At 45.3% G+C, this 26,311-nt stretch overlaps 1 protein-coding gene and 1 non-coding gene across 2 annotated transcripts; both read right to left on the bottom strand.

Moving 5' to 3' along the window:
- Positions 1-2,992: 2,992 nt before the first annotated feature.
- Trnay-aua lies at positions 2,993-3,074 on the bottom strand. The gene has a single exon. It is a non-coding gene; the product is annotated as a tRNA-Tyr (tRNA).
- Positions 3,075-17,554: 14,480 nt separating this feature from the next.
- On the bottom strand, positions 17,555-18,340 carry LOC121047038 (piggyBac transposable element-derived protein 3-like). The gene is made up of 2 exons (XM_040501860.2): positions 17,993-18,340; positions 17,555-17,931 (listed from the first exon to the last, which is right to left on the bottom strand). Exons 1-2 carry the CDS (start codon positions 18,338-18,340, stop codon positions 17,779-17,781), a joined length of 501 nt encoding a protein of 166 aa, XP_040357794.1. The 3' UTR covers positions 17,555-17,778.
- Positions 18,341-26,311: the final 7,971 nt, after the last annotated feature.

Genomic DNA, 26,311 nt, shown 5'->3' with positions numbered 1-26,311 from the left:
TTTACCTCGGTTGTCCCATTGAGACTCTCCCGCACACGGATATTTCAAAAAAGGACTATGGCAATCAGGATGGAATATGACCGCCCTTACTAAAATTTGTAGTTAAATTCTTTTGCCTTTCTGCTGAAAATTATCCGGAATCGTGTTGAAATTCTTTTTTTTTATATTTAGTGTTTCAGACTTTATTTTGACACCATACTTAACTCCCAGTTAATATTGGCCGCTTAATATTTTTTTAGAATTCCTTCATACATAAATTTCGTTAAATTCCTTTTGACGGAACCGCAAATTAACGTGAAGAAAGTCACAAAATTTTTTTTAAATATATATTCTGAATTTTGTTAGGAAATAGTGTCCCTTTGGCGCATAGACGTCTCACAAGTATATATTACAAGCAAACACAAACATACGGAGCATGAAGCACTCAAAACCGATATCACATCCCCGTTAACTGCTTCAAAGCCTTATGTAGCCTACATATTGAAGGTAATCATTTGGCCTGTGACCACCTCAGCAGTTACTAATGTTCCAAGTGTCCGATCTCCATCCCGAAAGTTTGTCAAAGGGAAGACAGTGTTTCGGAGTTTGTGGACCCTATCTCTTACTAGAAAGCATTGGTACAACTAATATTGCCGTGTAGTCGCTAAAGCAACATCCGAAAAAATGGCTCCTTGAACAAATGTTATCGCTTCTATGCATAGCACCGCTCAGAACGAAGCCAGTCAAGGCGGTTGCTCCACATCAAAATAGTTATTTTGCTTTCCTTTATAGTTGACCAGTTAAATAGGGTGAGTAAAGTCACGATAGTGACTTACAAAGTGAGAACGGCAGGGCGTGTTTTTCGAGCGCCTGGCCTCCAGCAGGCCCCCATGCCTTCCGTAGTGCATTGACTGCGTGCTGGCGCTCGAGGGGCGCGAGATGTCGAAGCGTTGTCAAGGATAGAAGTCTCGCACTAGAGGTGCGACAACTGAAGCTCCTCCCTACGGTTCTCAACTTGTCAGACTATTGAGAAACTTACTGACTTTTCACATTTAGTGAAGATGTACCATGTTCAATTAAAAGTCAATAGAAAGTCTGTAGCGTTTCTATTGAGACTGGCCACAGGAAGTAAACTGAATATTTTCAACACAAAGTAAACAGAACGTCTGCAGTATTTCTGATAACACTTTCAACGGGGAAGTCAGCAGAAAAAGATCAAAGTACGGTTAATAGAAAGCCGACAGCTTTTCCTTTGACTCAGGCAGAAGAAAATCATCAAAGGAGTTCTAACACAGAACCAACAAACATTTTGTTGACCATGTCAACAGGCAATCAAAGTCAAAAGAAAGTAATCAGTGAAAAAGAAGTCAACACATTTTCAATAGGGGTGTGCGAATATTAATATTTTCGAATACGTATCGAATACGAATAGTTAGCGTCGAATATCGAATCGAATATCGAATAGTCAAAGGATGTTGAATTTATTTACAGCATTTTTATTTTCACATGTCGGAACTGCAGTTGATTTTTCTTTTGATGTTTGATTTCTTGATTTCTGAAGTGCAGAACTGCAGATGTATTTTCTGTATGACAACTTGTTATCTTCACTACAAGTAGAATTTTCGTTTTTGTGTTTTTATTCTCTTTAATACCAGAGAGAACGAGAATGAAAACACAAAAACAAAAAGTGAAAGCCATTTACAACTCCCTGTACCACCGAATTAGAGCGCAGCTCTTGAGGAGGAGGAGGGAAGGGTACTGGGGGGGTGAAGTGACCTGGGGGGGGGGGGTCACGCGACCTTGGAGGGTCACGTGACGATGCCGATGATGTCATCAGTGACGTCATTCATGACGTCATCAGTGACGATGACGATGCGGACTCCGATGACGTCATCAGCGATGATGACGATGACGATGCGGATGTCGGTGACGTCATCAGTGACGTCACTGATGACGTCATCCGTGATGATGACGATGACGATGCGGATGCCGGTGACGTCGTCAGTGACGTCACTGATGACGTCATCAGTGATGATGACGATGACGATGTGGATGTCGGTGAGGTCATCAGTGACGTCACTGATGACGTCATCAATGATGATGACGATGCGGATGCCGGTGACGTCATCAGTGACGATGACGTCACCGGGGAGGTCACATGACCTCGGCGGGGGGGGACACATGAACCTGGGGGTGGTCACGTGACCTCGGGGGGGGGGGGGGGTCACGTGACCTCGGGGGGTAACGTGACTTTGGGTGTCACGTGACCTTGCGGGTCACGTGACCCTGGGGGAGGGTCACGTGACCTTTGGGGGTCACGTGACCTTGGGGTGACCTTGGGATGACCTTGGTTACGCCGACGCCGACGCCGACAGCGACGCCGACGCCGCTCAAGCCGGGAACGGGTCCCTAAGTGCTGCGCTCTAAAATTCTGGTTGTAGGGAAGATCATAAGTTGTCACGCAGAAAAATCAACTGCTGCACATGGTCAGGTAGGAGGCGCCTTCGCAACACTCTGCTATTTTAAGCACCTGACAGTTCGCCACAACTCCCACAGATCACTTTCTCTTTTTAGCAGTGCCTACTCCGCATAAGCTGCAACTTATAGAGCGCAGCTCTTAGGGGCCCGTTTCCAGGCTGAGCGGCGTCGGTGTCGGCGTAACCGGGGGGGGGGGTCACGTGACCTCTCCCCCCCCCCCCCGAGGTCATGTGACTTCCCCCTCCCCCGTTTCCAACCTGAGCGGCGTCGGCGTAACCGAGGGGGGGGGGGTCACGTGACCCCCCCCCCCCCGAGGTGACGTAACCCCCCCCGGGGTCACGTGACTACCCGCAGGTGACTTGACCCTCCTCAGTACCCTTCCCTACTCCTCAAGAGCTGCGCTCCGATTCGGCGTTACAGGGATTTGTAAACGGCTTTCATTTTTCTATTAGGGCCGAAGCTCCTTAGGGTCTAACCTTGTCCGTCCGTCCGTTCGTCCGGCGTCCCTGCTCATATAAAAAGAAAAAAATGTTTGCGCAGTCGACAGGATTCGAACCTGTGCGGGGAGACCCCAATGGATTTATAGTCCATCGCCTTAACCACAAGGCCAAGACTGCGGGACGAGTAGGGGGCTCTGAGATGTGGTAGTAACTCAAGAGCTGGGAATGTCATGGATGAAACGTTGCATGCAGCCGCTCAACGTCGATACAGGAGAGGGCGCTGCGGTAAAATGCTCAAATGCTCAAATGCGTATATAACCACGTTCCATACCACACATTCTCTTTCTGACATCGTCCGTTGACTTAAGCGGTAGAGATGCGTTCCCACGGTTTCTAGCGAATCCAAGCTGATCCGCTAGAAGAACCACTGACTCTGCATTTTACCGACCATAAAGCAGTAATAATGAAGTCGAAACGCCACCCGAAACTCAGCACTAACATGAGCAATAAAAAAAATCAGCACCATCAGCACTACCTATGAACAAAATCAGTATCATCAGCACCAGCAGAGCTTCGCCCCAATCAACAACATTCACCGCGTAGAGTGCGGTCATTTTGCTAAAGCTGAAACCACTTCGCTTTTCATTGCACTTTTCGCTAAGTGGTCAATTGCTTGCCAAACATTGCTGAAGGTGTTGAGCCCTGCTCTTTTGACTGTGTTGCAGCTTCCGGCTGGATTTCTTCAGTCGAATCACATGAGGCTAGCTTTTGCAGCACCGGAGCTTTCAGCCATATTTTTTTCTGTTCAGCTTTACAAATAGTGGACTTGAAGCGTGGGTTCAAGAACACAGCAAGGCATGCTTCCTTGTCCTCCTCATACAAAGTGAACCTTGCCTTGGTGAATCTTATCAGTTCTGCTAGAAATTCTGAAGCCCCAGCACGGTTACTTAGACAGTGGGGCATACCAAAATCAAAGGAATTTGGGAGGACAAAGACGGATAGTTCTCAGCACTGGCAATAAGAGCGGCATCAAACAATGGCTTCAATGCTTGCACATATTCAGAAACATCTTTCCACTCTAATGAACCAAGTCCATCGATGTCACAGTCCGAGGTAGCAAGTTCCACAGAAACTGCTTTTTTGAGTTACAGAAGGCGAGACAACATTAGATACTGGCTATTCCATCTCGTCTCCACGTCTTGCACCAGACGTAGTGAGTCCTTTCTCATCTTCTTTTGGCACTCCTCAGGCCTTTTCTGAGCTGATAAACTGTGCTTGTAATGCCCCACAATATGCTTTGATTTTTGCGCAGGCGATTAATGGCCGGCGAACGGGATCTCGTGTCATTAATCGCCAGCTGAAGCGCATGCGCGAAGCACGCTCTTTCAGTCCACGGAAGTCTCCTTACTGTAGCACGGATGTAGCGCCCGTTATGCGTTACGATGAACGTCGCAAATTCATCGGGGGTCTCCCAGTCACGGCACATTTCGTACAACATGCTTGCAATGTTCACTGAAATCTGACTGGCAGCCATTTGTCGAATATTCAATGTGACCCGCTTCATCATGAATTTTCGAGTCAGAAGATGGCAGGTGAAGCTCACGTAAATTTCGTTAGCGCGCGATGTCCACATCTCGCATGTGAAGGCATCAGCGGCAGCGCCGCCTTCAAAGGCGCTGTCAAGCTCTGCTTTCGCCTTGTTTCGGGTGTCGTCATACATCCCTAGCAGAAGCACGCGCGGGAGCGTAGATCGGGATGGTAAGGCGATGGTTGGGAACGGCTTTTGTCAGAAGTTCTTTGAAGCCGCGGTCTTCTGCAATGTTGTAAGGCTGTAAATCGAGCGCCACCATGGCGGCCACTTTGTTATTTAGCACTCGCACCCTCTTTTCTTGCAGGGCACGAAGTCCGCCAGCGTCGGTTGATTTTTTCCTGGCGTACCAGTAATCCCACGACACTATTTCAACAACGCAGGATTTACTCTGAGATGGTTGACAAGGGGCATTGTCGTCCCTGTGGGCGCTTTAGGTGTTCAGTCGCATGCCGTACATTGCGCCATCGAAGCCGTCACCCTAGCAAAATAATTCCAAATAGCGCTCCTCTCTCTTCGTTTTGGAGCCGTTTTTCGTTCGTTTCTCCTCTTCGCAGACGGTTCCCTCAAACACTTTCATCCGCCATAACACGGGTAGGTGACAGCAAATTGAGCAGTTTAAAAAGTCAGGAGTCCGAAGGGCACAGAAACTCACAGATTACCGCTACCGACACCGGCGCCACCAGTTTAGCTTGAAGCCACCTTGCAGCTATGTCCCTGTTAATGGTCTTTACCGAAACCGAAGCCGAAGGAAAAACTTACGCTTGCGAGTACGTTCTCAAATATTCGATTAATTTCGAATATTCGTGTTTCGACGAATATTCGGAAAATACCGAAGACTTAGTTTACGAATCGAATACGAAAAATAAATGTATATTATTCGATTCGTATTCGAAATTTCGAATATTTGCCCACCCCTAATTTTCAATAAAAAGTAAAAATTTTTTTATGGGGGTTTGTAGAACCATATATCCATCACCGTCAAGCCGGACCCCGCACACGACCACAGACCACATAAAATACAAAAAAATGTATTTTTTTCTTAGTATAGATTAAATAAAGAAATAATCTCAATAAGTTTTCTTTCTTTTTGTAGAAAATGACCTACAAAAAAAAATGTCGTTACAACTGGTTTTTAATTTTTTTATAACTAAGTCTACAAAAAATTATTGTTTTTCCTTTTGAGTTTCTTAGCAAATAACCTACAGCTAAACATCATTACGACTTCTTTTTAATTTTTTTATAAATAAGTCTACAATTTTTTTTAAAGTTTTTTGACAATAATTACAACAAAGTGCGTTTATAAAGAAATTGAGTAGGATCCCGGAAAGTCAGTAAGAAGTCTAAAAAAATTAAAAATAATGTTGAGACCTGATTCGTCCAGTATGCTTTTCTATAAACCATCCTAGTCTTGTTTACGTGCGTGCAAACTATGGCACGTCGGTAGTCCCCTACAAGTAATTAGAAGATGTGGCCCAGCATTTTATTTGTATTTGTAAGCAACACTTACATCATAGTAAACTTACTTATAGTCTCCTATTCGAAAATACAAGCAATGTATTTGGTCGTGACGGCACGTCGTGATGTGAGGTTGGCAAATAGAAACCGAAACATAGTAGCCAAGGGGTTACCAAGCGCATCACTGCGCTTGGTAACCCCTTCGATTTTGAAAATGTCTATTCAACTGAACGAACTTCGTAAACTAAGTTGAAGAAAGATGGTGAAATAAAATTACATCAGTCGGACGTTGTGAGCGCGTGTTTTCCACAAGGTATTGAACTCTGTTGTGTCTCCTCAGTACCACTGCTAACATGTTGATCTTTGTCAGTCCATGAATAAACCCTACCTCTGTATTCATTAAGCACACTTGAAAACAGGAAGATGCTGGAACGCCGAAGCATCAGCAGTCGCTAAACTTGGCTTGTGCGGCAGCTGCCCGCTTCTACGCTTTTATCGTTGGCATTGCCGAAGGCAATAGTGGCAACCCAAGTAGGTATAATTAAAGAGCCTAGATTTACACCAAAGGCATTTTGAAGATAGCATAAAGATAGAATAGGGCCACAATAATAGCAGAAAATCCAAGACGACTGTTATGTTTACTGGAGTTTTTCAGTTGAGAGCTGACTTCTGAATTGCTAAAGAAACAAAGAAAAGCAAAACCTTCGGTGTTTTTTTTTTTTTTTTTTTTTTTGTTAGCAATGTGACAGCGGATGCCATATTTTACCAATAAGCTTAAAATAAAGCCTGAATATCTTTAGTGGGGCTGACGTTGGTGCCAAGGGAAATTTCTCCAATAATGGTGATCACTAGTTGTACCACCAGGTTTTGAGAAGATACTTCATGAGGGTTGGGGACGAGACCTGGTGGTCTGAACTCCACTTTGCTAAGTTACGCGAAATCTACTTTATGCTTGAAAAGCTTCGTAAAATACGGCAACAATATTTGTAAATATGGTCTACACACTAAATTTTATAGTATCCTTATTACCATTTTTGGCATGTCACATAACTAGCACCCTAAAGCGTGCAACGAAAACCTTAAAATGGTGTTTTTTTCGGCACTCTTAAACAAGCGTGTAGAGCTCAAATACCTCGTAAATAGGTTGCTCTTGATTGAACACCTAAGCTATAAAGCATGAATTTAAAACACATTAAAAATATCGTGTCATCTTATAACCTGAAGAAAGAAATAATATAAAGAATACAGTTAAAGCCATAAGGAACAACACTCATTGAGTAGCGCGTGATGGTTTCGAGGACCCCTTCAGATAACTTACGGAAACCGACAGAACATTACGAAAATGTATTTAAAACACTCAATACTTTCATTAATATAAAAATAATATTTTTTGAATGAAAAATCATAACAGGGTGTTTTGAACTTTCGCGATATGTTTTAGACCAATATTGAACGAAATAGCTGAAAAGACTTGTGGTTATGATAACTCGCTTTTGAAAGGTATCGCTCAATCTTGAACAAATTTGCACACGCACCTCCATTTCATAAAAAGATACGCGTGCACACACACACAGACACTACTTTCTTTTCCGAGTATTGTTTGCAATACCCCTGCTGTGGCGGCTTGAGTTTTTATCCCAGGAATTGACATCAGCTAACACTTTATTTGGCGCATCGCGACGTTCAGTTGATCCTGGCTCACAATAATGTAATAGTTATTTCACATCTTTAATCCAGTCCTCATCATATCAATTATGACCACCACCATCAGTCCTTTCTGAGCCATGTAGCAGCCTTTATCCCCCATAAAACAAGGAACAAACGCGATCAAGCCACGAAAAGCCGGCTGGTTCACCTATCTAGCGAAATAATTTCCAAGGTGTAAACTCGCTAATCAACGCTTGTTGAAATAAATCACGCTGAAGCTGGCTTCAAACACCACACTCTCCTCTAAGGTATCGTTTTCTCCATGGCTTTCCACAGGAACAGCCAGACCAGCTAGATAGCGCTAACAATTCCACAAGGTCCAGCGAAGGGGACATTTCCGTGTCCGCTCTCTCCCGAAATGGACAATGGCAGGAGCTACCTAATGTTGGAACTAATATTAAGCTTGGAATACGTCACATGACTATATGGTTTAGCCAGAGATACGCAGAGCCCAATGTCTTGTGGCAGCTCTTCCGTAACCAAAAATGAATATGTGTGAAATATGTTCGAATGTATTACGAGTGTGCATTAAGTGTAGATTGTATTTTTATGTACACTAACAATATTATAAAAATGTTTTTGTGTTCAATTTTTCAATTATTATGAACAATTTATTTATCAAAATATAATACAAAGATTAGTACTAAAATGTACTACAAGTACCTAATGGAATAAAACAGCGCAAAGATACAGTACGCGAGTCAGCGCTATGTCCTGTCTCTCATGACTCTTCCTTTTTGTATCTTTGCTCTGTTTTATTCCATTATGTAGAATCATTACCGACTAGCGCAACTACTAACCTTATAACTACAAGTACACCTCAAATACAGCTAATGAATGAATATTACGTTAGTATGTTCAAAACGATTTCATATATACAGGGTGTCCTTTTTAGGTGCACCAACTTTTCAAAAAAAGAAGAGCTGCGTTATGGAACTTTTAGTTATGCCATTAGCATACCCGACCTGGCGCCCACTAGGAACAAAGTATTTTTGTCAACTAGGCGAGTAATTAACGGAGATCTCTTAATTTACTTTTTAGATATTGTTTCAGGAGGGCCTATTGTTTTACAAAATTGAAGCCCTACCTTAATATGCTCCAGCCCCACAGCGAAGTGAAGGCACAAAAAATTTCTGCGCACGTTTCTGTCTAAATTATTTAATTCCCGCATGCTCTTTCAAACCGAAACTGACCAGAACAAGAGCGTCAATGGCTTCGATATCTTCGTCCTCGCTTGGCATCACAGCAGTGATGTCACCTGTGATGCAGGCACTGCCGTCAGCGCTATTGCAATACGTTGCTCTCTCCTTAGTGTTTTGCGTACCTTGGCAGGTGTAAATCACGCTGTCCCAGGGGGCATCGTGACGCTACCCTTCCCTTTCGTTGATATGATAGAAGCTGCTCTGAAGACTTGTTCCATTGGTGCTACAAAGTGACGAACGCTGCGTCATTTGCTCCTCTGTTGTAAAAGACACAGGTTTGCACCCATATCTTTGGAAGGACGAAGGCTAGAAATAACACAGCGCTATGCGATTCGTAGTGCTCTGCCTATTTTTCTCTGTGGCAGGAAACACATCTGAATGGCGTCGCTCATTGCGACAAGGCTTTCAGTTGAAGAAAAGTCAGACATGGTGATCGCATGTTTACCTATGCAAAAGAATGCTCGTCATGCTGCGTGACTTTTTGCCGCTCAGCACCCAGGTCGCTTCGTTCCTGCGCACACTTCCTCATACGCGTTTTCAACAAGTTTGCATCAAGTGGTACGGTCATGAGTGGGCGAAGACAGATAAAAGATGACCTTAGCCGCGAATTCGAGATTGGCGTTCTTGCGTACGTAACAGCTAAGCCTGAAGCAAGCGTGCGCGAAATTGTGAGGTCTTCTGGAACAACGATCTCTACAGTGTGGAAAGTGCTTGTAAAGCATCGCATGCACCCGTTTCACGTTAGGCTGCACCAAGGGCTACATGGCAGTGACTTCCAACGACGACTGGACTTTTGCAATTTGGCCCTGATTGAAATGTACCGGGATCCTAGATTCTTGAAAAGAAAATATTTGGAGTGGTGACGCTCAATTCTGCAGAAATTCAACGGTGAACCTACACAATGCCCATTACTGGGCAAGCGTAAATCCTCGTTGGCTCCGTCAGCACAAACATCAAGTAAGATGGTCTATTAACGTATTGTGTGAAATATTTAATGATAAAATTATTTCCCACATTTCTTTGTCGGCACACTGAACGGAAAACTATACACGGAGAGAATCCTCGAGGGAGTCGTGAAAGAGTTTATTGCCGGCCTGTCTCTCGGCGTGCTGAAGGAGACGTTGTTTCAACAGGACGGCGCTCCAGCGCATTCTTCTTCGCGTGCTCTTCGATTTCTACACCGACCTTTTCCAGAGCAGTGGATTGGACGCAGTGGTCCAGTTGCGTGGCCGGCACGATCACCAGATATGAGCCAGTTAGATTGTTTTCCTTGGGGTTATCTGAAGAATGAAGTCTACTCCACGGAACCCACAAACGTGGACAAACTGATACAGAGAATCGTCGCCGCCTGTGCCGCAGTCCAGCCTGAAATGCTCGAGCGCGTGTTGTGTTCCATGCGGAGCCGATTGATGATGCGCGTTTCTGTAGATGAATTCCAATTCAACCACTTGTTTTGAACGCGATCGTTTCCAGCTTCATAAGGTGGCCAGGCGGCGGCAAACGCTGGGTGGCTTATCACGTGCCCAAATCACTTTGGCTGCCAAGCTTTATTTTTTTTAAGTACCAAAAGGCGGTACGCCATATTTTTGTTTGCTTTTCCCGACGAACTAGAAGGTTTCCGAAGAAAATACTGGTGCTGTGAAATGTGCTAATTCGGGGCTCTAAGTTAGACGTCAGGGTGTTGGTAAACTAAATAATACTGAAATAATAAACAGAGGGACGGGCAGTGGAACAAACAGAGAGCATTACACGCACGAAAGCACGAAAGATGCGTTGTTCTGTCCGTCCCTCTGTTTATTCTTTCAGTATTATTTGGGGCTCTAAGTGAGGCAGTAAAACTCAGTTCTCAACAGTTCCCTGTTTGAGCTACACTTGAAAAAGCGCCGATGCCGTGTTCACACTGTGCCGCGCACAGCACATGACTACCGTAACGTGAGCCAGGACGTCGGTGCAAGGTTCCTTCCTCATGTATTAAGAGCCCATAAAACATAAAACAAAGAAATATTATTTTGCTACAAGCTGCAATAGTTTAACTGCCAGAGGGGCCAACCAACGATATTACACAAGCATGATTACATTGTTCTTTAAAACAAAACCTGGCTAATTTAGTTTATCAAAAAGCAAGAAGTTAGAAATAAAGCAGCGGTGGCAAATAATAGGCAGCAGAAGTCTCCAGCATTGAAAAAACATTCTTCCCAAATAAAACTCAGGAAGCTCGTCTAACGTTGCCAGCCGTTGGTAATGCATGCAACGGCATTTATCGTACCAACGAAAGCGTCGCGTCGCCCGCAGGTCAAGAGCGGGATATGACACAGCACAGTTGACGCCGACCGCAGGCGCCTAATTTACACCTGCCACGGTAAGCGAACACTAAAGAGAGAGCAACGTATTGCAAAAGCGCTGACGGCAGTTCCTGCATCACAGGTGACGTCACTGCTGTGACGTTAAGCGAGGGCGAAGATATCGACGTCTTTGACGCTCTTGTTCTGGTCAGTTTCGGTTTGAAAGATCCTGCGAGAATGAAGTAATTGAGCCAGAAACTCGCGCAGAAATTGTATGTGCCTTTACTTCGCTGTGGGGTTTTAGCATATTAAGGTTGGGCTTCAATTTCGTATATGCAATGGGCCCTCTAAAAACAATAATTAAAAAATTACACCATCGTCCCGAGGGGAACCATGGGGTGATGCGGAGCATCGCGGATCGTTATTAACGGTGTTAATGTTGTTAGTAACGTTGTTAACTTGCGTGTTATTACGTTAGTTTGTGGGGTGGCGCTGACGCTTGCTTGCGCCAACCCACTAACTGACGGGACTGTTGCTTCCATCACACTTCATCGGAAGAACGGAGTGAAGTGGAGTCAAGAGCGGTGAACTGAACGCGCGCAGCGCGCTACCGTTGCTTATATTCACACTTGAAGGAAAGGAGACTAGATAGAGGAGAATTGCGCATGCGCGCGCGGTGTGAGTAGAAGCGAATGCACGCGAAGTGCACACAGCTGGTAGAGAGAGAGAGAGCGGAGAGAGTGACGCGCAGCTGTTGGAGAGAGGGAAGGAGGAGAGTTGCGCATGCGTAGTGTGAGTGCGGACAACGACGCCGCGGGACATAGATCCGAGCAAGAGATTCTCCGCATCTAAAAGTCAATCAACCGATCTCCGTTAATTAGTCGCCTAGTTGCACAAAATACTTGGTTCCTAGTGGGCACCAGGTCGGGTATGCTAACGGCATAACTAAAAGTGCCCTAACGCAGCTCTTCTTTTTTTTGAAAATTTGGCGAAGCTAAAAGAATCACCCTGTGGATTGTATTACATATAAATTATTTTAAGTCAATAACAAAATATATTTCCGGAAATATATTAAAAATACACTTGCCAGGGTAGAACATTTGTAAATATAAATTTAGCTCAATTTAAATTGACATAAAAAGACGGATACTATACAAATACATGGGAAATACGTTCAGCATATTTGGAAAATGCTTGGAATATTTAAGTGTAACCGACACTAAAAATACATAAACACCTAGCCAATATCTAAATATACCTTAAATGTTTCTGCTTTGCTTAGCAAGATAAATAACACAAGAGGTATGCTTCGACAAAACCTGAGTTGTAGAAACAGGAACAATATGGGGAGGGGGGGGGTGCTAGAAGGTGTTCTGACGTAGAAAATTTGTATTCAATCTCTAGACTGAGAAAAAAATCCACACTTTTTTGACGGCTGGCAGCATTCGATGGAGGCCAGCTGGTTCCTGGTCGCTACCCTCGACTCCGCGAGTTTCCAAGGTTTTAGTCGGAAAACATCTGAATCATCACTGACGATAGGTTGTTCGTATGCGATACGTTTTTCGATCCCTCGTGTAGCTTTTTAACCCCCTATAGGTGCACGTTTCTATCGTGAAGTGATGGCCGATTCAACATGGCTGCTAAGTGTGAGTCTTTCAGCAGGCTGGCACTTTCAGCAGCAAGAACCTAATAATCGCCGGAAGGATCCTGGAAGTCCTCATGAGTGTATGAGTACGGCGCACAGTACGTTTACCGGCCGTTTGCGCGCCTTTTAAGGCGCCGAGGAGGGGGTTCCCATCATGATGCGGCTGCGAATAAACATGGCGGCTATATTCCCGCCCGCCTGGCTAACCTAAATAGCCGCACCTCTCGTGGAACTTTGCGGTGCCTTCTGACGGTCAGCAGGTGTGCTGTACGCCATTTGAAATCAGCAGGCTTGGCGGGATGAACCCATGACTACCAGGCGATTACAATGCGAAAAACTTAGTGCCGAGACTGAGCACATTTGTGTGCGGCTATAGCCAGTGCCAAACACTAATCCGACTACATCGGGTTAGATTTCCAGGAATCGGCCGCCGACCGAAACGGACGGACGACAGCTCACCTTATACAACACACGGCAGCGTTATATATATATAGATACGTTTTTTTTTTTTTTCTTTTGGAAAAGCGTTTTTTAGTAATTGAGTTTTTTTATGTTTGTTTACATGTGCGTCCGGGCAACTTTCGGGTCCGAAATGTTTTGCAAGAGGAAACCATTTTCTGTCTCTAAATTTAAGGACATTAGTCGCAAGTTTTGTTTCCTCCCTTTCTTTTTCGTTTTCTTTCTTCGTCGCACTTGTGAGTGTTGTTGGTACCAAGGGTTCAGCCAATCAGCACCTGGCTCAGCCAATCAGCATCGAGTTAATCGGAGGCTTTGCTTTCCGGCTTCACAGATTTCTAGAAAACCGCAACGAGACAAAGCACTGTTCAAGCCAAAAAAATAGGCGTTAAACCCTCCAGTGAGCCTGCAACGTATTACCCTCTAACCGCGTCTGAAGTGAGGGTCAAGGCTGGTTCAATGGGAAATCGAAAATAGGGCTTGTTAGCTTGCTCGGTACATATTGGAGCTCAAGAAACATTGCTTTTTTGCACTGGCCCAGTCTTGTTTGTGATACCGCGCCACCAAACTTAATATACAGATGTTTTATGACCGGTACGACATTCTAATCTATACTAAGATTAGTCTTGGATAAGTTACTTTTTAAAAGTATTCAGTTACAGTTACTTTTCGAACAATGTATTTAAGTTACAGTTACAGTTACTTAAAAATAAAAATAACGCGTTACAGTTACAGTTACTCGGTAGAGTAACTTAGTTTCTTTCGAGATACTCATATGTGAATGCAACTATGAAGGCATGGATAACGGAACAAAATGAGCAACATTCACATTTATTTGGGAATTTCTGAAAACTCAACCTTTCGAGTTATATTTAATAACGCCGTGCTATATTATTCACACATGTTGTATCGAAGCAGCAACTGCTTTTCGAAGTTCTTGTCGCTTAGCTTTCTCTTCTTGATGTTGAAATCGTCCCGCCCCTTGTTGACAAGACGTTCGACAGGTGCGCCAGAAAGAACTTTATACTTCTGCAGCGTTTTCATGATAACCTAAAGGGGAAATATGGTCTGGCGATATTAATGTAATTTAGCTTGAGCCAAAAAACCTCACTGACCTCCAGCTCCACTTTTCCGACATTGGTAAAGGGATAAGAGAAATAATCTTGGATAGTGTGAATGTCAAGGCAACAATGTGACGTGTTTGACTAGTTGGATCAGCGCCTTCCTGTCGTGTATGTTTCTTTACTCTTGTCCAAATTGTTTTCCGCTGCTTCTTCTCAAGATGAATGCCAATGATTTTACACTAGGGTGCCTACACAAGTCTGACTTAAAGCCACTGGGCCAGCAAATGAAAAATTCTTGATTTCGTATTTTAATTTTGCTTGGCTGTCATAGGCGTAAGTCCATCTCTTCTTGCCTACAGGCTGAACGCCACTGCAGCCATCAGGAGAACAGCGTTAATTTTTACGAAAAGTTACTGTAACTTTGCCGTTACTGATTAGTTAGTTTTGCAAAAAAAGTAATTAAGTTATCATCACAGATACTTGTTGAAAAAGTACCGAGTTACAGTTACAAGATACCAAAAAAAGTAACCAGATATAGTATCTCGATTTTAGTAACGCGATACTACCCAAGACTGACTAAGATTAACCGAGCGTCACAGCAACCTTTTTATTTAATTTCGCAATATATTAGAAAGTTGTTTTTCTTTAAATGCATATGTATATGCCGTAACGTCGCCGAAAAAATGACAATCGGAAGAAAATGATATCTGGCGTAAAATTCATCAGAACATCAGAAACTGAAATTGAAACTGCAACTGCAGTTGTTCTATTTTTTTTTTTTAAGTACGTACTAAAAGTTTATTCTGAATTGCGCTCTGCTACCCGGTATCACCTTATACAAGAATGGGTCGTCATACGTGTCTTTTTTGTGTTTATATAAAGTAAACAGGAACTATGCAAACAATTTGTTTCGCATGCTTTCTGGAAGAAAAGTCATCGACTAGACATTTCTGAATATGCCCAACTTTTGTTAGCGTTTCAATGATTTCGACTTTGTTTATTGTGGGACAGAAACTAATTGACTTTATTGCATTCTTAAATGTCTCGCTGTGTAAGCAGGCAGACGGCGCTGATTACACAGCACTGAATACACAGCGCTGATTACACAGTGCTTGCTGAGTAATCCGCGCAGGTAGCTTATTATGGCTAGTGCATCGAGGATTTTGTATATGTCTTTAACAATTTTGTCTTTCAAACGGCGAGCCTTATACAGAGTCTTTGCACGAATGTGCAAGCATACCATGAAATCAAACGGCTCTAACCACGCATACGCAGTGCACATAACATTATCATATAAAGTGAATGTCAGGGCGCCAACGAGCTGGTTTAAATTGAACATGACATAAACACCGTGACTCCAGGAAAAAAACGACACAAACACTAAAAGGCCTCGATAGGAAGGTACCTATTACTGTTTGCATCGTTTTTATCTGTAGTCTCGTGGTTGACGTGATATTCAATTTCCATAGAGAAGGAAAAAATGGTGATTGTACAACATTAATACCATATTTGGCTGAAGTACTAAAATAAAATATACGTAAGATTTTTTTAGGGGGGGGGGGGGAGCGCGGTGTAATTAGAAATGCAGGTTGGCATAGACCAGACTTGTAGGAGTAACTAAAAAAGCAAGGCATTATATTTACAATTACACTAGGCTAAATTGTAACCAATTATAGTTACAATTACTTGTCCATAAAAGTAAATGACCGTTAGCAAAAACGTAATTCGTTATATTCGCGATGTTACTCTCTACCTTAGTCTCCTAGGGCAAGACAACGAGCACAAGAGTGTTATGGAAGCTTTTATTGTTGCCACCAATGAAACACCTGTGACGTTTAGCATCAAGGTTCTCAAAAGTTTCGACGGACATGCTGCCTTGTTTCTAAGTGAATATGTCGTCCGCCGCGCTGAATACTCTTCCAATCGAAGCACTGAAGAAGGCCTGACGCACTGCATTGCGTGCTACCTGAGAGAAAAATAAATAAAAGGCTTTCTGCCCTGGTGAAAGCGCAAAGCTTCGTTTTTAAAGACGGACTTTGAAGCTCCCAGAATAGTAAAGTTATACAAAATGTAATACAGATAATAAAACCTAAAATAAATATCAAAACCGCTTTTCAAAATTAAAAAAAAAAAAAAAAAACATTTCGCTTCACAAAATATTATTAAGTGGGGCAGGCTTAAAGTCTGTTTTTGACTCCAGGATGTTTCTATCCAGTTTTGTGCGCTGGTATGAATACAGCAAGCATACAAAACTCACAGTAATTTTTAGTGCTCTTGTATGTTTTTTGGACTATTTCGTAGTTCAAAGAAAATACTTTTGTATTCTTGATTATTGAGGTCAAACATCGTCTCTTTGACAATCCGGTGACTTCTTCAGAGCTTTGTAAATCATGAGTTATTATATTTGTCACTTGTTAAATACTATGCGGCTGTAGCCCTATACATGGACTATCGGTGGGCATAGTTTTAGTTTATTTTATTTTCACTGAATTTTTGCATAAAATTTGAAATATCTTCGAAAATGAAATTCACCGATATTTTGAACCAACTTTATAAAAAAAAGGTCATTTTAATTTCGTTCAATTTTTTTATTCTTGCTGCCGGTCATATGAACTTTCAATTGGCTTGAAGCGATTTCCCCTCTTTTTTGTATTTTTTCTAGAAGTGGTCGAAATCGCTCCCACGTGACAATGCGGTGGCAACTACAGAGCCTTGTAACTCATGAGCTATTATATTTGTCGCTTACCAAATACCATACGGGTGTAGCCCTATACATGGAATATCAACGGGCATAAGTTTAGTTTATTTTATTTTCACTGAATGTTTTATATAAAGTTTGAAATATCGTCGAAATTGAAATTAACTGATATTTTGAATTCACTTTGTCGAAAAAGACCATTTATTATTTCGTTCAATTTTTTTATTATTGCTGCTGATCATATGAAATTTCAATTGTCTAGATGCGATTTCCCCCTTTTTTGTTGTATATTCTCTAGAAGTGATCGAAATCGCTCCCACGTTATCAGAACGGCCAAACGCAGTTTCCGCAGGTCGGCTCCGCTGGAACAACTATACTGCTTATTTGTGTGTTCAAATGCAGCGGTTAAATTTATTTTGATTGAGAACACTCGTGCGTGGCTGCCATATTGTATTTTCTTCATTTTTAATGATGTTAACTGAGTGTCCTTAGTCTGATATTTAGTGGTGCAGCCAATGTCCCATTATCCTATGTCTAACCCTTTACTGCACAACTTTTTATTTTTTCACAATTTTATTCCAGCAGAAGTAGAATACCACAGTTATCACAATACTATCACTAAAATAAATTTCAAAGTTTCGAAAAAATTTATATCGAAAAAAGATAGGTATGTTGCATATTTGCAACAAGATGGAAATAACGAAATATTTATAGCCGAATGCTAAAAATTTGTGAACCAGAGCCAAACTTGTATTTACAGACATCAGTGAGAGATGTGGCCTCATTTGCTTGTGTGATACAAAAGAAAGCAGTTATTCTTGCTTGTTGAGCACAGGTGAGTGCCACACTTAGAGCAGTAGCTCATACAAATGCCCTTGCATCCAGGAAACTTGCAACGCTGTCGCTTCTGACTCCAAAGCACCCAGTGGCCAACCTGAGCATAGAAGTATGAACAGTGAGGTTTGTAACACAGATTAATTCGCCAGTGATAATACCTGATCAATCCTGACATCTTGAGGTGGACACGGTGCTGAAGGACCTCTTGTCTTCTTCAGCTGGATGCCTTGCTCCATGGACTCATTGCTGGGCCTTCCCCTTTTCTTCAGTTGATTTTTTCCTGCTTTGCAGAGTGACGTGGCGAGGTCCACCTTGAACTCTGCTAATGGCATGAGCTTTCGTGTTGGTTGATCGGGAGTAGTCTCGGCATTCCTCCTGTACAGCAGCCAGGCATTTACAGCCGTCAAGTCGAGAATATGAAGAAAAATACGAAAGTACCATTTCTTCGATCGGAGATGGGCGCGGTAGAGGGAGATCAGAAAGTCTAAGAGATCCACTCCTCCCATGTGCTTGTTATAAGCGCCTATCACCGACGGACACGGTATGTCGCGCCTCTCCTTTTCTTTTTGGCTCCACCTTGGCGCAGTTAGGAGAGGCTCTGCCCCAACAAAGGTGGACAGCAAGGTGACGGCTCTGTTGTCTTGCCACCTTGTACACGACAGCTGAATGCCATCCAGGGTCGCTACCTTCTCTTCAAAGCTTCCCCTTCCTTTCTGTTTCATTTCCTTGTCAGATGGCATGCTGATACCCGTTACTCGGTTGATCCGGACTGTACCAATGCAGTGCACGGTTTCTTTTTCCAGGTACACCTGAAGGGTTGGACAGTTGAAGAAGTTATCGAAATACACTTTGTGGTGGACTCCTCTTGGGATTAACCTGCACAATCGAACAAATTTGTTCCCGCTTGCTCCACAGTCAGGCTCTCCTGCACGTCTTGGGGCAGAGTTTTCTTGTCCCGTGTACAGTTCTAGCTTGTACGAGAAGCCACTTACTCCTGAAAGAACAAATACTTTGTACCCCCATTTTTTTGGTTTCTGGGGACAGTACTGTTTCAGTGCACTTGCGCCTTTGAAAGGTATAATCTGTTCATCCACAGACAAGTGCTCTTCAAGCGGTATCAGCGACAACTGTTCATTTACAGCATCGACGAGCGGTCGTATCTTTGCAAGCCGGTCTCTATCAGGATCATCTCTTGGGCCGAGAGAGCTGTTGTCCACAAAGTGAAGGTTGTGCTTCAACTGTTCGAAGCGTGTCACCGTGAGGTGGTCAGCTACTTGGCTTACTCTGGTAGCTTCACTCCAGTACCACCTAGTGTTCTTCAGCTGAATTATAGACATCCACATGCAGGTGCCTAGAAAAACTTTAATCTCCTCGGCACTGGTGCAGAGGGGCTTACTGGCATCCTTCTGGACTGAGTACAAATTGCTCTCATTTGCAATAAGCGAAATAAGAGCGCCTGGAAAGATGAACTTGAAGTATTGGAAAGGTGTTTCCAACTCTGAAACTTCCTGCGGAAGCTCATTTTGTCCAGTGAACTTCACTGTTTCAGGATCCCGCATCAGGCTTGCATTCTTCCAGATAATTCTTCTCCTAGATTGAGTTGATGACTGATCAGCTGGTTGGCTTGCGGAAGCTTCCTCTTCGTCAGAGCTTGTACTCGCCTCGCTTGAACTGGCACTACATTTTGCAGGGGGTTGGACATCTGGGGTACAAAAAATAACAGCGTCTCGTACAACTCATACAATGAGCAGTAAAATAAATAATTTGGAGAGAAATTCTACATTGTATAGGGGACTATCTTCCCTGGCGGTTCTAAGTGTGCTCTTTGAAAGCGTGAAAACAACCCTACAACTTTGCAATTGTGTGTAGTTACACCTGACGAAGGATGGTCTCTTCCGAAAATCTCTGTCAATAAAGCCTACACTGCTTCTAATTTTATTCTCTACGTGAAAAAAAGTTGGATTTCCAGAAAAAAACATTACCTTACAATCAGAATCATCGTCACTGCCGGAGAGCTCGCTGTCCTCACTGTCGGAAGGAATTCCACGGCTGTAAAACCGTTTGGGGTCCATTGTGTCTGCTCTACGAAGAAAAAACACCGTCGTGCACGTTGTTGCATCTGTGCAACATAGCTATTTTTTGCTTCCAAAGACAAACTTCGTCGATAATCTTAAGGTTTTTAGTATTTACATAATCAGCAGGACATTAAGTTGAGTCGCAAAATTTTTGTTTTGCATTACACTGTATAGAACGTGATATGCAGTAGTCAAGGCTTACCTGTGTCACTTGTTGAGCGTCCACGTGGTGGCTGTCACGCTTTTTAGAGAGCAGTTTCGCCGCCTGAGTACAGATGGCAGCACTGGACGGCTCGCCTCGCGGATGTATGTTGCAGAAATGCAACAACGTGCGGAACTAGCACTGAATGCATTTTGTAGATGTTTTTATCGTCGTTTATCGCTATGTTGCGAATATGCAACAAGGTGCAGTAAAGGGCTAAAGCCAGGGCACAAAGGGCGGATAAAACGAAACGAGCTCTTCATGTAGCCAGACCGGGGTCATATATCTGTTGGTGCTATACACAGCTTGTAAGGCACGTACAGCGCGCCCGGCCTTTCGCGCTATAGGCCTATCTCCGTTACACCCAGAAAGCATCCGGCACGGGCGCCAATCCATGATGCGTCTTGTCGCGTGCGATCAAATAACCATGTAATTGCCTGATCTTTATTGTCAGCGTGTATATCAAAATATGTAATATCACATGCCCCTCTTTAAGAAGGAAAAGCAGTTTGCGGAAAAAAAGAGAGGAAAACGGACTCAGTTTACATGAAGCGAAGCCATTTTTTACAGAACACAAACACGAATGGCGATACATTGTCGCTTTTATTAATGAACGCTAATATATTTAGGATGCACTTGTAAAACTATATGTTGTTGTGCTTTAAATAGTCCAGATCACGAGCAACGCAATATTGGAACTTCTATGGGCGAAGCTCCTTAGGTGGTATCCACACGAAGGAGAACTCCGCGGACGGATGTTGTGACTTCAACAACCCGGGAAACTCCGTCCCCGGCTCCGCCACGTGCACCTGCGGAGCTCTCATCACTGGGGGGGGGGGGGGGGGGGGGGGGGAAGGTGCCGCCGCTTCCAATGCACCCTTCTCAGGATTCACTGCGCTCCGTGGGGGCCGCCATGTTAAAACTTGATACCAGTGTTGCTGCATCTGTAGGTCATCTTTAACTTAGAGCTGACGGATGAGATCTGGCCACGGCGCAACGCCGATGTACGCTGGAAGCTAGAGCCGGTTTGCTTTCGTTGTTTTTGTTTGGTCGGAGAAAATCTAGCAACAACGCACGTTCAACATGGCGCCGGTATTGCTTTGGCAGCTTCGGTTTGACCACGTTTGACGCGGTTTTGGAGCACATGTAGCGAAGACGTGACCGGAGAAGTGCCCCTTGATGGTCCCGGAAGACGGAAAGTATCATTCGTAATCGTCGTGTGTGCTTTGAAAGCGAAGGGAGTCACAGGGTCCGCGAGTGCGCAACCACAAGCCAAGGTTCACGACAGCACTCCGTTGACTTCGGCGATCTCGTTCCGTTTGGTGCATAGAGATAGGTTTGGTGCAACACGGCGATGCGGCAAAGAGTTGAAACGTTCGTGGTGTGTGGTGCGGTGCTTGGAGGTAGAAGCCCATACTAACACGAAGCGAAAATTGGTTATTGTGGGGTTGAAATTCAGCGGTTTCAGTCCCGTCGTCGTCAGCTGATCCGGCCCAGCTGGTCCGGGAGGACACAGTGAGCGCTTTTAAAAGTAAATCTTCCTTCGTTTCGTTTCAAAATGTGGAAGATTCTCGACGCATACCGTGAGTAAAAAGCTGCGGGCGTTTTCAACAAAATTACGTCGTTTTAATTGAACAATGGACTCCGGATTGTTGTCCCAGACCTGCCGTTTTTATGCTTCGTGTTGTTGGCGTTTGCACAGCGACGCACACCGCCCGAGTAGATGATTCGGTCGTGCAAACGACCGGTCATACAGAATTTCAGGGAAACTTAAGTCACCACCGATATTTTCTTGTAAATCATGTGAGTTTGTTAAGCTCGTCATGCGGTGTGAATAAATTAGGGCAACGTTTCCTACCTGCCTGCGGATGCATGAATTGAGGCCATTCTTTACGTAGTGAACATAGCGTTTTTTCTTTATTTTGAAAAGAGGTGTTGGGGAATTTGTTATGGTACGATCACTTGAGAGTTCAGAAATTGGAGAGAGCGAGCGTGCTTTCCCAACTTTGCCTCTTTTCTCTCTGGCATTGCCCCTAGTTTCAAGTTGCAGTTTCAGTAGACATGCCTACTAGCAGGTACAAACTGCTCTAAAGGAGGTAAAAGACTGCAAAGTCGGGGCGGTGCGGACTCCGTGTTTCGCGCTTTTCGCAAGGTGACTGGGTAAGTGCTTTTGCGAGGTATGCGGAATACACAAACGATTTTGTTACGCCCGTCGGTTGCTTCTCTACAGCAAAACGAATAAGATGATCTACAAAGGCGCAATCACAAGCTAATATTTACGATAACAGTGCATTTGATTCGGTGGTCCGTGTAGTTGTATTTTACCCTGCTTTCTGCAACACCGTGTCATGGCGAAGAGCTGGAACGTTCACGGATTGTGCTGGGCTACCGGTTGACCCAAAGGCGGATACAGAACTCCGTTTTTTTTTTATTTGGGGGGGGGGGGGGGAGGGGGAGGGGGAGGAGGGGGGGGAAATCTACAGCAAGCTAGACAGGACTCGGGTTGCGCCTTTTGATTTAACCGCCGCAGTACCACAGTGCACCGACGGCCCCTAGATGTGCGCCGCTGCGCCGACTTTTGGTTCTAAGCCGTGGTTTGAAACCGCCGCCGCGGACTTCAGTCTCGGTTGAGGCGACGGAGTGGTTCTCCAAGTTCAGAGTACAAGTGTGCCTGCTAGGGTGCGGCCTACCCTATTTCGAACACTCGTCCTTGAGTACCGATCCTCCTACCACCTGGCAGGCAGGTAGGTGTTATTTCGGTGGATCCACCCATGTCAAATCGCTCCCTGAGAAGGGGGCAGGGGGGGGGGGGGCGGCCGTCCCCATCGCCCCCCCTTAGGTCCGCTGCTGGATTGACAGAAGCCCGCGTCGCCCGCATCGGCACTGAGTGCACTTGGGCTGTTGTAGTGGCTCTAGGCTGTTGATGCTCAAGCCGTTCATCCGCGGCTTGCCGCCAGCTGATCCGGCTGCTCGACGGTGAGGAAGCGGCGAAAGTTACCTCTGAAGTAAATGTAAATCCTTGTTCATACAGTTATCCGGTGTCAAAGTATGGAAGGTGTCCAACGTGTTTTGAGGGCGGGAACTTCGAGCGTTTAGCCTTGCTTTCGTAACCGAAACCAGAACAGCGAGATAACTGCCTTGCGTACTCCAAAATGGTGAAAGCAATAAATCGTCAAAAACCCGTTTCTAGGGTTTCAAACCAAGTAAACAAGACAAATATAATTCAACTTCGTTGTCTGTATGCAGGAGGACTTATGTAACACAACAATAATTCTCGTTCCAAAACGAAAAAGAAAGTAAAACTCACTCCGCCGTATATGGCAGCAACTTCTCCGCTGCAAAACCTATGCTGGCAACGTAAGTGGTTTTAATATGGCAGCCTCCGCTTTGCGCCGCGTTCCCTTCCCCTCCTTCGCCCCCCCCCCCCCCCCCCCCCCCCCCCCCCCCCGGGCTCTCATGCTAAAATACGAAGACTCCGCGCCTCCGCCACGGAGGAGAACGGCGCCACGAGGCATCAAAAAGGGATGACGTATGTCTCACGTGATGCGCGCTCCGCGGAGGAAAGGGGCGGATTTCTCCTTCGTGTGAATACCCCTTTAAGGGGTATCCACATGAAGGAGAACTCCGCGGACGGATGTCGTGACGTCAACATCGCGGGAACCTCCGTCCCCGGCTCCGCCGCGTGCACCTGGGGCTTTCGTGCTGACAGCACGAAGCTTCCGCGCCTCCGCCACGGAGTAGAACGGCGCCGCGAGGCGTCAAAAAGGGATGACGTATGTCTCACGTGATGCGCGCTCCGCGGAGGAAAGGGGCGGATTTCTCCCTCGTGTGCATACCCCTTTAAGGGGTATCCACACGAAGGAGAACTCCGTGGACGGAGCTCGTGACGTCAACAACCCGGGAAACTCCGCCCCCCGCTCCGCCGCGTGCACCGGCGGAGCTTTTGTGCTGACAGCACGAAGCCTCCGCGCCTCCGCCACGGAGGAGAACGGCGGCGCGAGGCGTCAAAAAGGGATGACGTATGTCTCACGTGATGCGCGCTCCGCGGAGGAAAGTGGAGGATTTCTCCTTCGTGTGGATCCCCCTTTAAGGGGTATCCACACGAAGGAGAACTCCGCGGACGGATGTCGTGACGTCAACAACCCGGGAAACTCCGTCCCCGGCTCCGCCGCGCGCACCGGCGGAGCTTTTGTGCTGACAGCACGAAGCCTCCGCGCCTCCGCGACGGAGGAGAACGGCGGCGCGAGGCCCAGCGAGGCGTCAGAAAGGGATGACGTATGTCTCACGTGATGCGCGCTCCGCGGAGGAAAGGGGCGGATTTCTCCTTCGTGTGGATACCCCAAAAAAGGGGTATCCACACGAAGGAGAACTCCGCGGACGGATGTCGTGACGTCAACAACCCGGGAAACTCCGTCCCCGGCTCCGCCGCGTGCACCTGCGGAGCTCTCATGCTAAAATACGAAGCCGCCGCGCCTCCGCCACGGAGGAGAACGCGCCGCGAGGCGTCAAAAAGGGATGACGTGTGTCTCACGTGATGCGCGATCCGCGGAGGAAAGTGGCGGATTTCTCCTTCGTGTGGATGCCCCTTTAGGGGCTAGCCATGTCCGGATGTCCGTCCACCGTGGGGTGCACGTGCTCCTGCTCATGAGCTCACGCGTTCACGTCCTCACGACCACGTGAGCACGTGCTCCCGTGCTCGTGTAGGGCAAAAAAAAAACAACCGCGTCTCCACGTGGTGAATGATGTTGATTGGGGCGAAGCTCTGGTGGTGCTTGTCTGCGTTGGCGGTGAGCCGGAGCATGCCGAGCCTTTCGTTCGTTTTCATGCAGGTCGGAAAGAGAATGTGTGGTATGGAACGTGGTTATATACGCATTTGAGCATTTGACCGCAGCGTGACATGGATGAAAACGAACGAAAGGCTCGGCATGCTGCGGCTCAGCGTCTGCGCAGACAAGCACCACCTGAGCTTCGCCCCAATCAACATCATTCACCACGTGGAGATGCGTTTTTTTTTTTTTTTTTTTTGACAAAGGCATCGGCTTGCCTGTGTAGATGATCGAGCGCGGGGACGAGCTGAACTTTGTACCACTGCGGCCGGATGCAGCCGGGAAGTTCAACAGCGTAATAACTCGAGACGGACACACCGAAAACTGGAGCCCAAGCGAGCGAGCGATAAACCTGAGACGGTGGCCCTTCTGTTTGAACGAGTGTGTGCAGTAAAAAATAGAAGTGTTGGGTTTTGTTTAAGACTGATCAATATCTCTGGTGCCAAGAAGCAACGATTCCGACATGCACAGAAGGCAGCGAAAGCAGTCACTTAATGTCTCTGTAGGCTTTTAGTTCCCCACTTTGTCGCACCGAGCTTAAAGCGAAGATTGAATAGCCTTTGGGAATATGGAAAGATTTGACGATATTATTTTAGGTGGCTACGGTAGATTTGCTTTGGCAAGGCACACGTTGCTTTGGTTTGGGAATAAATAAAGGTTTGCTTCATTTTCTCCTTCAAAATAAAGCACGTCCGGCCAAGGCGGACCTGGTACCGCTGCATAAAGAGCATCGGTGAATGTGCCTTTCATATTGCCGGAGACTGTACAACTCCTGCAAATGTCACTTTAGGTTCCTGGCCCGGCTCGCGAACTGTGCACCACACATGTGAGGAGCGTAATCCTGTGCGAGCACATACTGAGGCCCATTCTTCTTTCTTGTGCTTCTTGACTATATTGATTTCTTTATCCGGTAAGTTGAAAAGCTGAACGCTTCTTGTCATTGTTTTAATTTTTTTTAACGATGTCCTTTGACGTCCGCATCAAGGAGCCGTCCTGCGACCGAAAATTGTGTACTGTGGCGAGGTCTTTCAAGCCTTACAACCTCTGTATAACACAAACAGATATATGACCCCGGTCGCGCTGCATGAAGATCTCGTTCCGTTTTCTCCGCCATTTGTGTCCTGGATTTAGACGTCGGATAATGGAACATCCGCTGCACCGCCAACTATAAGACCAAGGAATGTCAGTTGCCATCATTAAAAAATTAATAAAATACAGTATGCAGCCAAGCATGAGTGTTCAAATCAAAATGAATTTGCTGCATTTGAACACACAAATAAGCAGTATAGTCTTTGCAGCGAAGCCGACCTGCGGAAACTGCGTTTGTCCGTTCTGAGAACGTGGGAGCGATTTCGATCACTTTTGAGAAGATAC

The sequence above is a fragment of the Ixodes scapularis genome, unplaced genomic scaffold, assembly GCF_016920785.2.
Source record: "Ixodes scapularis isolate PalLabHiFi unplaced genomic scaffold, ASM1692078v2 PGA_scaffold39__5_contigs__length_11793443, whole genome shotgun sequence".
Classification (NCBI taxonomy): Eukaryota; Metazoa; Arthropoda; class Arachnida; order Ixodida; family Ixodidae; genus Ixodes; species Ixodes scapularis.
This window is presented reverse-complemented; position numbering and strand designations above follow the sequence as displayed.